We start from the raw sequence: 13,175 nt of genomic DNA, 5'->3' as shown, positions 1-13,175 counted from the left end.
CTTCGTCATTCTTTTGATAACTCATCGAATTAATGATAATTCTGGCCCATCTTGTCATTTTTAGTCGATTTGGCCATGTCCGTCCGTCTGTTTGTCAGTGAAAAGCAATCTAATTTTCGAACGAGTAAAGCTAGCCGCTTGAAATTTCACGCAAATACTTCTTATTAGTGTGGATCGATTTGTTTTCAGAATAACAATTCCCTGGGAGTTTTTTCCCTAATCCCTTTTCCCTTGTTCTTAACAAACTTTGAAAAAGGGAAATCTCTCCCAGGGAGAAAAGTAGCTATTCTGAATCGATATAAAAGGTATTGGGTTGCCCAAAAAGTAATTGCGGATTTTTTAAAAGAAAGTAAATGCATTTTTAATAAAACTTAGAATGAACTTTAATCAAATATACTTTTTTTACACTTTTTTCTAAAGCAAGCTAAAAGTAACAGCTGATAACTGAAAGAAGAAAGAATGCAATTACAGAGTCACAAGCTGGGAAAAAATTTGTCAACGCCGACTATATGAAAAATCCGCAATTACTTTTTGGGCAACCCAATAGAATGAGGCGATTAAAACTTGGAAAAAATTCCCCCAAGCAAATGAATGGGAGTTAGGATAAACAAGTAAAAGCGTTCTAAGTTCGGACGGGCCGAATCTTCTATACCCTCAACCATGGATCGCGATTTATCGAGTTCTTTTCCCGGCATCTCTTCTTAGGCAAAAAAAAAAGGATAAAAGAAAAGATTTGCTCTGCTATTAGAGCGATATTAAGATATGGTCCGGTTCGAACCACAATTAAATTATATGTTGGAGACCTGTGTAAAATTTCAGCCAATTCGTATATAGACCGATTTAGACCATAATAAACATGTATGTTGATGGTCATGAGAGGATCCCTCGTACAAAATTTCAGGTAAATCGAATAATTATTGCGACCTCTAGAATCTTAAGAAGTCAAGATTCCAGATCGGTTAATATGGCAGTTATATCAGGTTATGAACCGATTTGAACCATATTTGGCACAGTTTTTGGATATCACAATAAAATACTTCGTGCAAAATTTCATTCAAATCGGATAAGAATTGCGCCCTCTAGTGGCACAAGATGTTAAGAATCAAGATCGGTTTATATGACAGCTATATCAGGTTATGGACCGATTTGAACCATACTTGGCACAGTTGTTGGATATCGTGCAAAAATTCATTCAAATCGGATAAAAATTGCGCTCTCTAGAGGCTCAAGAAGTCAAGACCCAAGATCGATTATATGGCAGCTATATCAAAACATGGACCGACTTGAACCATACTTTGCATACTTTACTTGAACCAACACGTGCAAAATCTTATTCCAATAGGATAAGAATTGCGCTCTCTAGAGGCTAAAGAAGTCAAGACCCAGCTATATTAAAACATGGACCGATATGGCCCATTTACAATCCCAACCGACCTACACTAATAATAAGTATTTGTGCAAAATTTCAAACGGCTAGCTTTACTCCTTCGATTCGCGAGTGCTGCCGGTCTGCCCCGGCGCAGGTAACGATGGATGGTTTATTGTTGTTATTGTCGTAGTTTCGGTTGCATTATTAAACAGGTGAAGAGGCTGAGGCGCGTATTTTTGTTATTGTTTCTTGTATTTGATTTTTTGGGACGAAAAACTAGGCGACCGGGTTGTTATTATTGACTTAAGAACTTTAGATGGAATTGTTATTTGGTTTATTTTTATATTTAATGTTTTGGACAGAGATTTTTTGATTAGCACTTTGAAAGGGTGACATTGTTGTAGTTATTGTTTTTTTTAAGTTTTTCTACAAATTCACTAAAAAACGTAATGGAATAATACGTAAACGCGGACCAAAGACAAACAAACACGTATGCATTGGACGACGGACAAACTGTAACTCATTGGATGCAGAGCACTACAGCCTGTGCCAACACGTGGAAGAAGGAGAAATAAATCTATCACTTGATAGCCGCTTATACGCAGTAGCCGTAATACAAACAATTCCAAAGCTGCTGGTTGTTGTTGTTGCAGTGTGTTGTACACTGAGGCGGCAGCCCTTGCCGATGAAAGACTCCATTGGGTCAATCCGGTACGTACAACTGTCTGCCGGTATCCGATTGTAACAGTAATGATATAATGTGTAAACCTGACTAAAGAATAATTAAGCAGCAAGTATTAATGGGTTGCCAGAGAAGCAATTTAAGACCAGTAGCTGCAAAATTACACGACGTCTATATCACCTTATACGGCTGGAAGAGCTTATACCATAGGTGTTAGCAAATGGAGAAGTCAAAGTTATAAAATTATAGACTCTACCTTTGGATAACATACGAGGACGGTCCCAAAAGGCTTGAAACTTAAAACATATGTTGTAGAAGGTTGCCACTTTTCACGAAAGTATTCATTTTGTCACACTACTACCGCCATCTATATGTATGTTAAATATAAGTGTAAGTCCTTTCGTGCTCTCATATTAATTTGTATTTTCTATATAGTTTGTATGTATGTGTGTATTTTATTTCAATACATAAATAAATTCAAATTCATTTAGTCAAAATTCTTTTAACACAGGTAATTTTCTCTTCCCCAACACATTGCCTTTTAAACTAAGCACTTGTTCCACTAGAGATTTCTTAACGATTTTTCTACGTTTTGGCTGATTGACGACTTCATTATTCTCATCCCCATTCAACTCTGATATCTCAGGGACCTCTAGGAGGTTTTCAGCAATTTCTGGATTTTCATTGCTTTCTGATTTTATATTGTCGGACAAGATATTTCCTTCGTCAGATTGAGGAGAATCTGTTACTGCTTCCGGTTCTGGTTCTGGTTTCGGCTCTGGATCCCTTACTGGTTCTGGTTCCGGTTCAGATTCTGGTTGTGGTTCAATAACCATTGTTGGATGTAGGCGACTTAACAAAGCTGTCGTATAAAAAAGCGTACGTAAACGTTCGCGAAATGTATTAATATGAGTATTTGTGTCTTCAAAAGTAGGACAGCTTTCCTTCTCTAAATCTGTGCGTGCGGTATGTATACATAAAGCTCGGAATGCCATTGCGGTGCTCCAACTTGAGGGTAAAGAAAATCCGAACGGAATTTCAATTTTAGAATTATTTTTTCTTAACGCTTTTTGTATTTTCCAACGCAACACTTGGGGAACGGGATCATCGAAGCGGAGATTTTTATTGTCGCCACGATCCTGCACTACCAAAGCTGCTCGGGTAAAACTTATGTTGTTGTAGTTGGGATTATTACTGAGACAGGGATCTGCACCCAACTTATAGTCGTAACCATATTTAAGACTATTGTACAACGTAATGCCATTGGATCGCAAACGCTCAATATATATTTTTTTCTTTCGATCAGGTCGTTCAGCTTTTTTGCGTGGTTTCTTCTCTTTCGGAGGTTTCTTTTTCTTGACACGTACCTTTGGAACTTTAGGCGGCTTTTCTTTCCTAACTCTTGGCTTTCGAATTTTTGCGGGTGTTAATCTTTTAACAAGCTCAGCGTTGGGATTCTCATTCAATTCTTCCAATTTTTCAGTCAAATTTTCCATGTGTACATATTCGAATTCGGCTTTCTTTCTCCTGTTCATATCTGCTAGTGTTGCGCCCGGGTGATCGTTCAAAAACTTTGTTATAGCTAAATATCGTGAGCGACAACTAATTCGCGAATGGGTACGTATGGTATCCTGACATCGTCTCCAGAATGTACCATTTTCAGCCACAAACTTCATGAGCTTTTCATCTTCTTCTAGCGTCCAATTCGATCGTTGGTTCCGATATTGCAAAGTGTTTTGATAACGTGCACGCAGTTGAACGCTCGTTCGATTGGGGAATAGCGAACGTGGGAAATGGGAAAATTTCGTGCCATATTCTTTGACGGCGGCCAATAACAGTAGGTCTTCTTCAGGAGTAAAAGGACCTATGGAAAAGTATGGTGTATTAGTAAGATAACAGAGCAATAGCATAAAAAATCACAATGAAAATAAAATTGTTTTAATGCAGCTCACTTCTATTAATGCGTGGATTAAGTGTGTATGTGTAACGATGCTGTAGAGTTGACCGGGGTCTTTGAGGGAAGTGAACCATAACATTGCTCCAATTTATTATGCCGTTAATGTTATTTGATTCGATTACTTTAATAAGGCGCTTGTCGTCTTCTTTCGTCCATTTACAGATTTTTTCACGTATCTTATAGTACACGTAGTTCAGATATTGAATAAAACACTAAAGAGAGATATATAAAAAGAAAAAGAGATAAACAAAATTTAGTAAGGAAGTAAGGGTGACGCAAACTGTTGGCCGCAAATCTCGCTTCTTCCCCTTTCATAGATGGTCACCGACCTTCCTGTGGTGTTATCTGGGGTAGCTGCCTTCAACACCTGTTAATGGTAATCAACTAACTTGTGCCGCGAGGCTCTTAAAACAGTATCAACACTCCAGGCGAAGGTAAGGTACCGGCAGAGGAGAAACGTATATTCCTCAGAAACAAGAGACAAATGGATAGACTTGGGTGTAAGAGAATTAAGATGTTCAGGATCCAGAATTAAATTCTGACATTATATCAAAGAGTTAACCATCAAACCAATGTATTGGGTACAGGCACTTCCTACTGCAGATTAAAAGAAGGAAATCTGATAACAGATGTAGATAGTGTGCTTGCAAATGCAAATTCTGTCCATGAACATTCCACTAAGGAACAGGGGCAAACTTCTCATATATCAATGAGTGCAGTCCGATTCAAGTTTTTTTTAAAGCTCAATAAGAGACCTCCTTTTTATAGCCGAGTCCGAACAGCGTACCACAGTGCGACACTTCTTTGGAGAGAAGTTTTACATGGCAAATGTTGCCAGCATTTGGAGCATATAGGTTTTCATAGCATGAACGAGGATACAGTAAAGGAAACTGCAAACAGTAGTCGAGTGAATGCCATTCTAAGATACCAATTAGCGTCCATATCACCTAATGAAGTTAATATGCATAGGCAAACCAGGATAGTTCTGGCTTAATTGCCTTCCGGCAGATGACACTGCCTCAAAACTATTAAACTAGGATTAACATCTTTTCAGGACACCCACATACATATGCACATGAATTCCAGGCACGCGGACTCTTGTTCTGGTAGGTAGACAGAAATGTGCAATAGTGTGCGTGTCTTTCCCCATCGGTGCTCTTATCGCTGCTTATATAGAAAAACTATAAAAGGACACAGCCAACTGTTACATAAAATGCACCCACAAAAACATAGAAGTCTTGGTGCAGTTGACTTAAGTTAAATGTCGGTCCAAATCTGGACTTTGTGGGGCTTAGGATTTGAATAACAATATTAAAATTTTATCCATATGAAAGTACTTACTTGAAAATCAGATCTTCCCTCTATTTCCTTGGCAATTGCTTCCCAATTTTGAAAATTGTGCTTTTTTACTACTTCTCCCAGCAGTTCATTCTCTTTTTCCGTCCATTTTGACCGCTTGAGAGATGGATGTAAGTAAACATTCCACATAGCTTCACAACTTGTCGGCGAATGTCGATGTATAACATTGTGTTTCGAAATAACATCCCAATCTATGCTGAAGTCCTCTCCAACCATTTGTAGCAATTTTACTAACTTTTCACTATTAATTTCTTTTGACACTCTTACAGAAGTCATCTTTCCAATAGTTTTTAGATGATCAATTATCTAAGAAATAGAAAAAAACAAAAAGATTTTTTTAAACGCAATTTATGCCTCAAATGCAAATAACTTACTTGTTCCTTGATTCCTTCCACCAAGCCCTTCTTGTCTTTGATAGACCACATATGTCTTCCCTTCAGATCCAGATCCATGGGAAACATTTCACCTTCTCTCTTACGTGCTTTGTAATCCGGATTATCAGGGCAATTGCGGCAGTTGTAATCTTTGAAGAATATGTTCCCCTTCAAGTAAAATGTACCACCTTTCAAATAAGCTCCACGCATCCCAAACCCATTTCGCCTAAGCCTGAATTTGTTTCGTATAGCTTCCTCATTACCTTCGTATATTTCTTTAACACTCTTCAATAGACTCTCAACTTTTTCACGCACGGCATGTAACTGAACTTGCATTTGACGATTTAGTGTCAATGCATTCTCCAAGTTTGTTCTAACTTCCTCCTCATCTTTATTGTTTATAAAGTGTGCATTAACACCCCAATTAGCACCGAGTCCTTCCATTGACACACTTTTGGCTTTTATACCAAAGAAAGAAGTTTTTTAATACTATTCCATGTATTGGCGAAGTAAATAAAGAATCTTCAGTCTGACTTATCTGGATGCTGAATTAATACACCAACGCTTCGCAAATTCTCAAGTTTTTGCTCTAGAACAAAGAGTGGCCACTGATGCCTATGATGACTCTGCATATACATAAATGTACAACCATAGATGTTAAACTTTTAATAGATTTGCCGGATGACCATTTAAAAAGGAATTCAGATTTCTAATCGTTGCTTGTAGAACCCACTTTTGGAGAGGAAGGTGCATCTAGTTATTTATCTACCGTGTGTAAAATAGTAAAATGTGATGTTGCCACATCAAACATGAAATGTAAACAATAGGCTAGGTTTGTTTTATTTACCCAATAAGCGAATTATCTCGCAAATTTGGCAAATTTCGGAAATGTATTTTGCAACGAGGTTTCTCATAAATGTCCAGTGTGAGCAAATCTTCTTATTTAAAATCACGTTTACTAGAGCCCAAATCCACTTGAATTGAGATAATTTCCAAAACCCATATACACTACGATTCTTGGTACAAGTAGAAGGTAAAGTCATAAACCCAACATAAACGAAATCAACCCTGTAGGGATGGTGATGCAAATTCTCCCTAGACTGTCAAACTTCTGTACACTGTCAAATTGATATTCAAGTTTTTATTTGCATTATCATGCAGCCACAAGATCAAAAGACTTATGATTATAAACGTGTAAATTATAAATTCAAACGATAAAAAGTGTGAAAAAGGAAACAAAATGTAAAAAACCTTTAAAATCCAAACAAAGCATTTGACGTTCTAGTGGGATTTGAATAAAACTCTGAAATTGGAAAATTTGATCAGCTGGGTTTATGACTTTACCTTTAATTGTACCAAGCCACAATTCAAGGATTTCCATATCTTTACTCACACTAAAAATATATGGGAAACTTCGTTGCAAACCACGAGATTTCCGAAATCTCGTCATATAGTGCAATTCGCCATGTTGTCATCAAGCTGATCGACGGTTTGCCAACACACACAACGAAATTTGTATGCGTGCGTGTATACGTGTGCGTACATGAGCAGAGAATATGCGAGAAAGAAACCAGCAAACACCCAGGCAAATGGAACATTCTCTCACATTTTCTCAAATAAATAAAGAAATACGAACTATTGAAACCAATGAAACAAACTTAAATGATGCCGGCAATAGTTTCAAGTGTTGCCACTTTTTTGCCATTTTCCTCACTATAAACAGAGTACTATTTTTCCGCTCCTTTAACGTTTCGCCGACGTTTTTTTATATGAAGTTTGATAGCATACCGCTCGAAAAACTGAGCAGAAATTGGCAATTTTGACACACATAATGAAATACCAATGATACATAAAAAGTGGCATGCCATAAGACAAAAAAAATATGGTCTGATTACACCTTTACTGTGCTGCCGCACATGAAGTAGTGTTTTAAGTTGACAAAGTTAGAAATTGTTTAAATTTTGCGAGTTGATTTTTTTACATTTGCAGACTTGAATTTTTCGACGCGAAGCTCCTCATTCTGAGTCTTTTTAGGAAATTGACTGCAACTCTAACCTAATCTATTGTACTTGGCCTTTATTTCTTTTTGAAACAATTCAAATTTATATACATACATGTAAATTCGAAATAGCACATTTTTGTCCCAATAGCCAAATATTAACCCATCTTTTTAGGTTTTATAGCTCTTTTAAGTCTGTGGTGCGACGAGATCATATCCGATTGAATACGTAGAAAAAATTTTCGTTCAAGCTAGATTCAAAGATAGTTTACCCACTGTGTCAGTTAATTAAAACTGTGTTGCCATATTGAATAAAACATGATATTGACAAACAGCTGCTGACAAATTTCAGATAATTCTGTCATATGATAGAGCTTCCGCACTTCAAATTATTTATGGAATATGGAAATATATTTAAAACTTTTATAAAATTTAAATAAATAAGCACACTATATCTTGGACTTAAATTAAAACTGGCAATGACATAAGAAATCATGAGTATAAAATATAACGTTATATACAAACATCCACTTATATGAATCATACATCTATAAATTTGGCCTTGGCAACACTGCTGTAAAATTATCTGCCTTCTTGTTTTTTGTTCTTCTTTACGCTTGAAAAACATACACAGATATCAAAAATAGAAAAGTTTAATTCGTGGGCTAAAATTAATTTTTTCCAGTTAGGATATAAATTTGCATTGCTATTGTACGATCAATTATGTACAATGCCAATTACATGGATGGTGTTCCCGTCAAGATAGCAGAAAAATATAAGCCACCTCCCGAAATCTACAAATTGCCCCAATCCTTAGTAAACAAATTAAATTTAGATGATAATTTTTATGAGAATTCAACACAGTATAAATATGATATGCAACTGGAGCAGAAGGCTCTGTCGAAGATAGATGAGTGGAAACATATTCGCCAGCGCAATAAAGATGCCAGAAGGGAACGCAAGGCCAAAAGGGATCTGCAACGGCAGGAGGATGAAAAAAGGCAAAAGAATCTGCTTATGTGCGTATCTTACCCAAGTGCCGATGATTTATCCTCCTCCGGCAGCGATGATGAGGGTAACACTATGGCAGAGGCCGCCGGGGGCAATTCTAAAGAGACCACAACAATAACTAATACCGAACAATTTCCGGAAATCTGTGTAACCAAATCTACAAACAGCTTCCATAATATATTACAACCCACAGTATTGTCCAATAGCAGTACCCCAACTTCATCATCAACTATAAAAAATACTATTACTCATAGCTTGAATCCCTTGCTTAAGTCAACTCAGTCGATGGCTTTTAACTACAAAGATTTCGAAGATGACACCTCCTCACCATTTGATAATATTGAATTGAAAACAATTAACGACTTGGATGTTTTGGCGCAAGTATTGCACAATACACAACTAAAGGCGAATGCAGAAAACAATGGATTAGTCTCGAAAAATGAAAATGGTGACGACGATACAAAGACAGTGGCAGACAATTACAATGAATCTTCAAAAATGGATGGCGAACAAATGATCGCTGGTCAGCAAATACAACCAGTAATGTTCATTAACAAAATCCACCACATTCCAAAACATACGAATTTGCCAAAGTTCAGTTATGACCTTGGTAACCTAAATTCTGCTCAGGAAGCCCGTTGTAAACTCGATGATTACACTTCAACTGCGGTGAGATATAATAATACGACAAACAACCATTCACCTTCTATGCCTACACAAACATTTATTGGCCACCAACAAGAGCAGCAGTACTATGGCATGGGCAATATTAACTATTATAATAATATGAACCCGTTGCAGACAAATGTATACGCATTGCAAAGCATTGCTTCCACTAACAATGAAGGTACACTGGATGCAACCAAATGGAAAAGTGTTCCGGATATTCTTAAAGAACTCAGAGATGAGGTGAGAAACTCGGAATTGAGACGAACTAGAAATTGTAGCCACAATTTAGGAAATACTTCACAAAGTAATGGTATAGCTGGTGTAAATATTCCTCTTTCTTTGCTCCAATTTGATTTTTCTCTATTTCACATTTTAGAGGTATCCCCAGTGAACGAATCGAGTAACAATGGCTCTTTGGATAAAGATGAATTTCTCGATTTGGACTCGAAGGCAAAACAATTGGCCGAACAAATTAGTAGCATGGGTTTTCCTAAGTCAAGAGTAGCCAGAATTGTGCAGCTTCTAGGAGCCGACGATAAGAAGGTAGAAGTTCCCCATCGCACAATTTTTAATTGTTGCATTTTTCAATCAGTTTTTGTTTCCTCCCCCCTATTTTAGATAATTGAACATTTAATACCGTTAAGTGAATTGGCCGATTTGGGATTTGATGAAAACAAGATATCCGAAGCTTTGTTGCGTCATGAGAATAACAAAAATAGAGCACTAGACGATTTAATTTCATAGTTCATCATGCATACATATATAGAATGTGATCATACTCTTGAGATAATACTTTACCCTAACATAATCTGTAAAATTTACTATTTATATATTAGATATTAAGTTTGCTTTTTACACAATGTGAACTTGAGAGCTATAAAATATGTTTATGGGAAACAAATTTTGTTTCAATAAAACAAGAATGCTTCATCGGTAGCTTTGAGATGGAACAACCGTTTCGACACTTGCAATTGCAATAATTTGTTTCTCAAATTCCTATTTGTTCTGTTAGTGCACTATTGACCGAGCTAAAACATTTTCGAGTAATAAAAATTGCAAAACAAAAATTAGACAAGAGTTGAAAATTTTTTCGAAAGACTGAAAATATTTGCAACAACTTCCGGATAATTGCGCCTAGAATACAAATAAGATTTATTTATATAAGAGCTGGATCGGTTTATGCGGACTTTACATGGCACGAATGCTGGAGATCAACCACTTGCCCAATTTCAGTCAAATCTCGAAATAAGAGAGGAATCGATTTTTATAGGGTCCCATGATCCCACTATTGGCCAATCTAAAAAATTTTCGAGTAATAAAAAATTGCAAAACATTAATTAGAGTTGAAAAATTCTTCGAAGTAATACAAATCAGAAGATTATTTTTATAAGAGCTGGATCGGGTTTTGCAGATTTTACATGGCACGAATGCTGGAGATAAAGCACTTGCCCAATTTCAGTCAAATCTCGTAATAAGAGAGCGATCGATTTTCATAGGGTCACAGCATCTCACATGCATAATTTCGGCTCAATTATACAAAATAACTAACCTCTCTAGGGGTTTAAGTATACAAATCGGGAGATTGGTTTATATTGGAGCTCGCTGGATAGTCTTAGAATTTCATTGCGATAACAAGAAGTCTTTCCAACTACATCAAGACTACCACACATCCTATGCCTGGTATAAAAAGTTACAACAGAGATGTAAAATAAGAATTCTTGCTTTATATGCCCAAATTGTTGCCCATATTTTTATTAATACCTATCCCCGTTCTCATAAGAAACTCATCCTAAAGGTAGCCGACGTTAATAAGGTAGAAGTTCCCCATCGCAAAATTTTTCATTGTTGTATTTTTCAATCAGTTTTTGTTTCCTCCTCCCTATTTTTGATAATTTAACATTTAATACCGTGCAGTAGCAGCTACTCCATATGGAGAGAACACAATCAGCGGTATCCATTGCTTAAATAATTTCTGCGATATGACAGACGAGTTATTGGCGCCTTTAAATAACCAATAGCTATCACCTTTTCGCGGCTATCAGTCCTATGGACCCGAACGAGTATGCTTTCCACCTATAGGAGCTTGACGAGGAACGCAAATATGGGGCTACTACTATTACAACCAGGTCAGGTAAACCATAATAAAATTTGATGTAGAATATTTTTATACCCAGCACCATAGGATGTGGGTTATACTAATCGAGTTATTCCGTTTGTAACACCTCGAAATATTGATCTGAACACCGACGTAGCCAGGATTTCCACTCAAATTTCAAAACATTTTTCGAAATTTAGGCTTGAAAAGAAGAATATGAAGTCCGTTTTTGGGGCTCGGGCCCGTGGATCCTTCCCGGGTGAAAATCTTGGACATTTGATTGCATATTCGTAATCTACTAATCAATACCTTTCATTTGATATCCATATTGACTAGGTTAGGGTACTTCACCCCGAGGGAGGTTTTGACCCTAGTTTTTTTTTGCGAACTACCCCGTAAAATACAGTTCAGCCGTTTAAATTTTGGCTTTTAGAAAAATTTTATGGAAATTTTTGTTTTAAAATTTAATATAATTGTTGAAATTTTGTGGTAAAAAACATTTGTTTTAAAACTTCGTTATTAGAAAAAATTTTATTGAAAATTTGCCTCTAAAAATGTCTCTGAAATTTTGTCTTTAGAAAATTGCGTCTTTAAAGAACGTTGCATTGAAAAGGTGCCTTTAGAAAAAACAATTTTGAGTGGGCTAGGCCGAAGTAGTTTTTTCTTAGACTTTCAACAATAATGGCAAGAAAGACAAATCTGTTCATAACCTGATATAGCTCCCATTTAAACCGATCTCTCAATTTGAGATCATGACCCCATATACCTAACCTAACCGTGATCCCAATCGGTCTATAACCTGATATAGCTCGCAGAGTAACTGCTCTTCTGATTAGCCTTCTCCAGCTCCTAGAAGCTTCAATTTACGTAAAGTACAACCTAAGCCCTTTAACAAAGTTAATTTGTGTGACGTAGGCATAGTAATTCAATGGTCAAATAATTCTTCAGTTGGGATGGAATGACTGGATATCTTTAAAAAATAATTCATATATTTAAGTTTTTGGTGGATTCCCAAGATTCGGTCCATCCGAACTAAGCACGTTTTTTCTTGTTTTGCACTAAAATTGTTGACGGTAGAAACTTTCAAAATGCCGATTCAGGGTTCATTAAAGAAGGTAAGGTCACTTGGCCAGCTGATGGAATTCTCCACTTCCAGAATTGTATCTGTGGTTGAATTAAGAAGGTTTGCTCACTTGCCCAGCTGATGGAATTGTCCAACTCTAGTACGTCACTGGTGCTACTATGATTTTGTGTATGTTACTAGTTCGCGCCATTTTTCATTGCTTGTGTGTGTTATTGTTCTTACCTATAATACACACACACAACCAAAACTCGTTGACAGATAGTGCACTTCGCGAGAAAAAGTTGTACTCAGCTGTTTACGGTACACTAACTGGTAATTATGTCTTGAGTTGTACCATGGTTGTACACATGATAATGCAAATAGAAACTATTAGGTTGCCCAAAAAGTAATTGCGGGTTTTTTAAAAGAAGGTAAATGCATTTTTAATAAAGCTTAGAATGAACTTTAATCAAATATACTTTTTTACACTTTTTTCTAAAGCAAGGTAAAAGTTACAGCTGATAACTGACAAAAGAAAGAATGCAATTACAGAGTCACAAGCTGTGAAAAAATTTGTCAACGCCGACTATATGAAGA

At 36.5% G+C, this 13,175-nt stretch overlaps 2 protein-coding genes and 1 long non-coding RNA gene across 4 annotated transcripts; 1 reads left to right on the top strand and 2 right to left on the bottom strand.

Annotated features, from left to right (window-relative positions):
- Positions 1-2,468: 2,468 nt before the first annotated feature.
- LOC106084787 (snRNA-activating protein complex subunit 4) lies at positions 2,469-6,506 on the bottom strand. Its single transcript, XM_013248710.1, has 4 exons — positions 5,742-6,506; positions 5,350-5,673; positions 4,004-4,220; positions 2,469-3,915 (listed from the first exon to the last, which is right to left on the bottom strand). The coding sequence occupies exons 1-4, from the start codon at positions 6,183-6,185 to the stop codon at positions 2,543-2,545; spliced, it is 2,358 nt and encodes a 785-aa protein (XP_013104164.1). The 5' UTR covers positions 6,186-6,506; the 3' UTR covers positions 2,469-2,542.
- A 1,825-nt stretch (positions 6,507-8,331) lies between these two features.
- On the top strand, positions 8,332-10,391 carry LOC106084788 (uncharacterized). 2 transcript variants are annotated; one of them, XM_013248712.2, is made up of 3 exons: positions 8,332-9,724; positions 9,797-9,963; positions 10,039-10,391. In XM_013248712.2, exons 1-3 carry the CDS (start codon positions 8,464-8,466, stop codon positions 10,162-10,164), a joined length of 1,554 nt encoding a protein of 517 aa, XP_013104166.1. In that variant the 5' UTR covers positions 8,332-8,463; the 3' UTR covers positions 10,165-10,391. The 2 variants fall into 2 exon arrangements, with proteins under 2 accessions (XP_013104166.1, XP_013104165.1); XM_013248711.2 differs by having other exon boundaries at positions 8,332-9,730.
- On the bottom strand, positions 10,226-12,021 carry LOC106084790 (uncharacterized). Its single transcript, XR_001220866.2, has 3 exons — positions 11,825-12,021; positions 10,613-10,717; positions 10,226-10,554 (listed from the first exon to the last, which is right to left on the bottom strand). It is a non-coding gene; the product is annotated as an uncharacterized LOC106084790 (long non-coding RNA).
- Positions 12,022-13,175: the final 1,154 nt, after the last annotated feature.

The sequence above is a fragment of the Stomoxys calcitrans genome, chromosome 2 (genome assembly GCF_963082655.1).
Source record: "Stomoxys calcitrans chromosome 2, idStoCalc2.1, whole genome shotgun sequence".
NCBI lineage: Eukaryota > Metazoa > Arthropoda > Insecta > Diptera > Muscidae > Stomoxys > Stomoxys calcitrans.
Note: the sequence above shows the minus strand (reverse complement) of the source record. Positions and strands in the feature narration are given on the sequence as shown.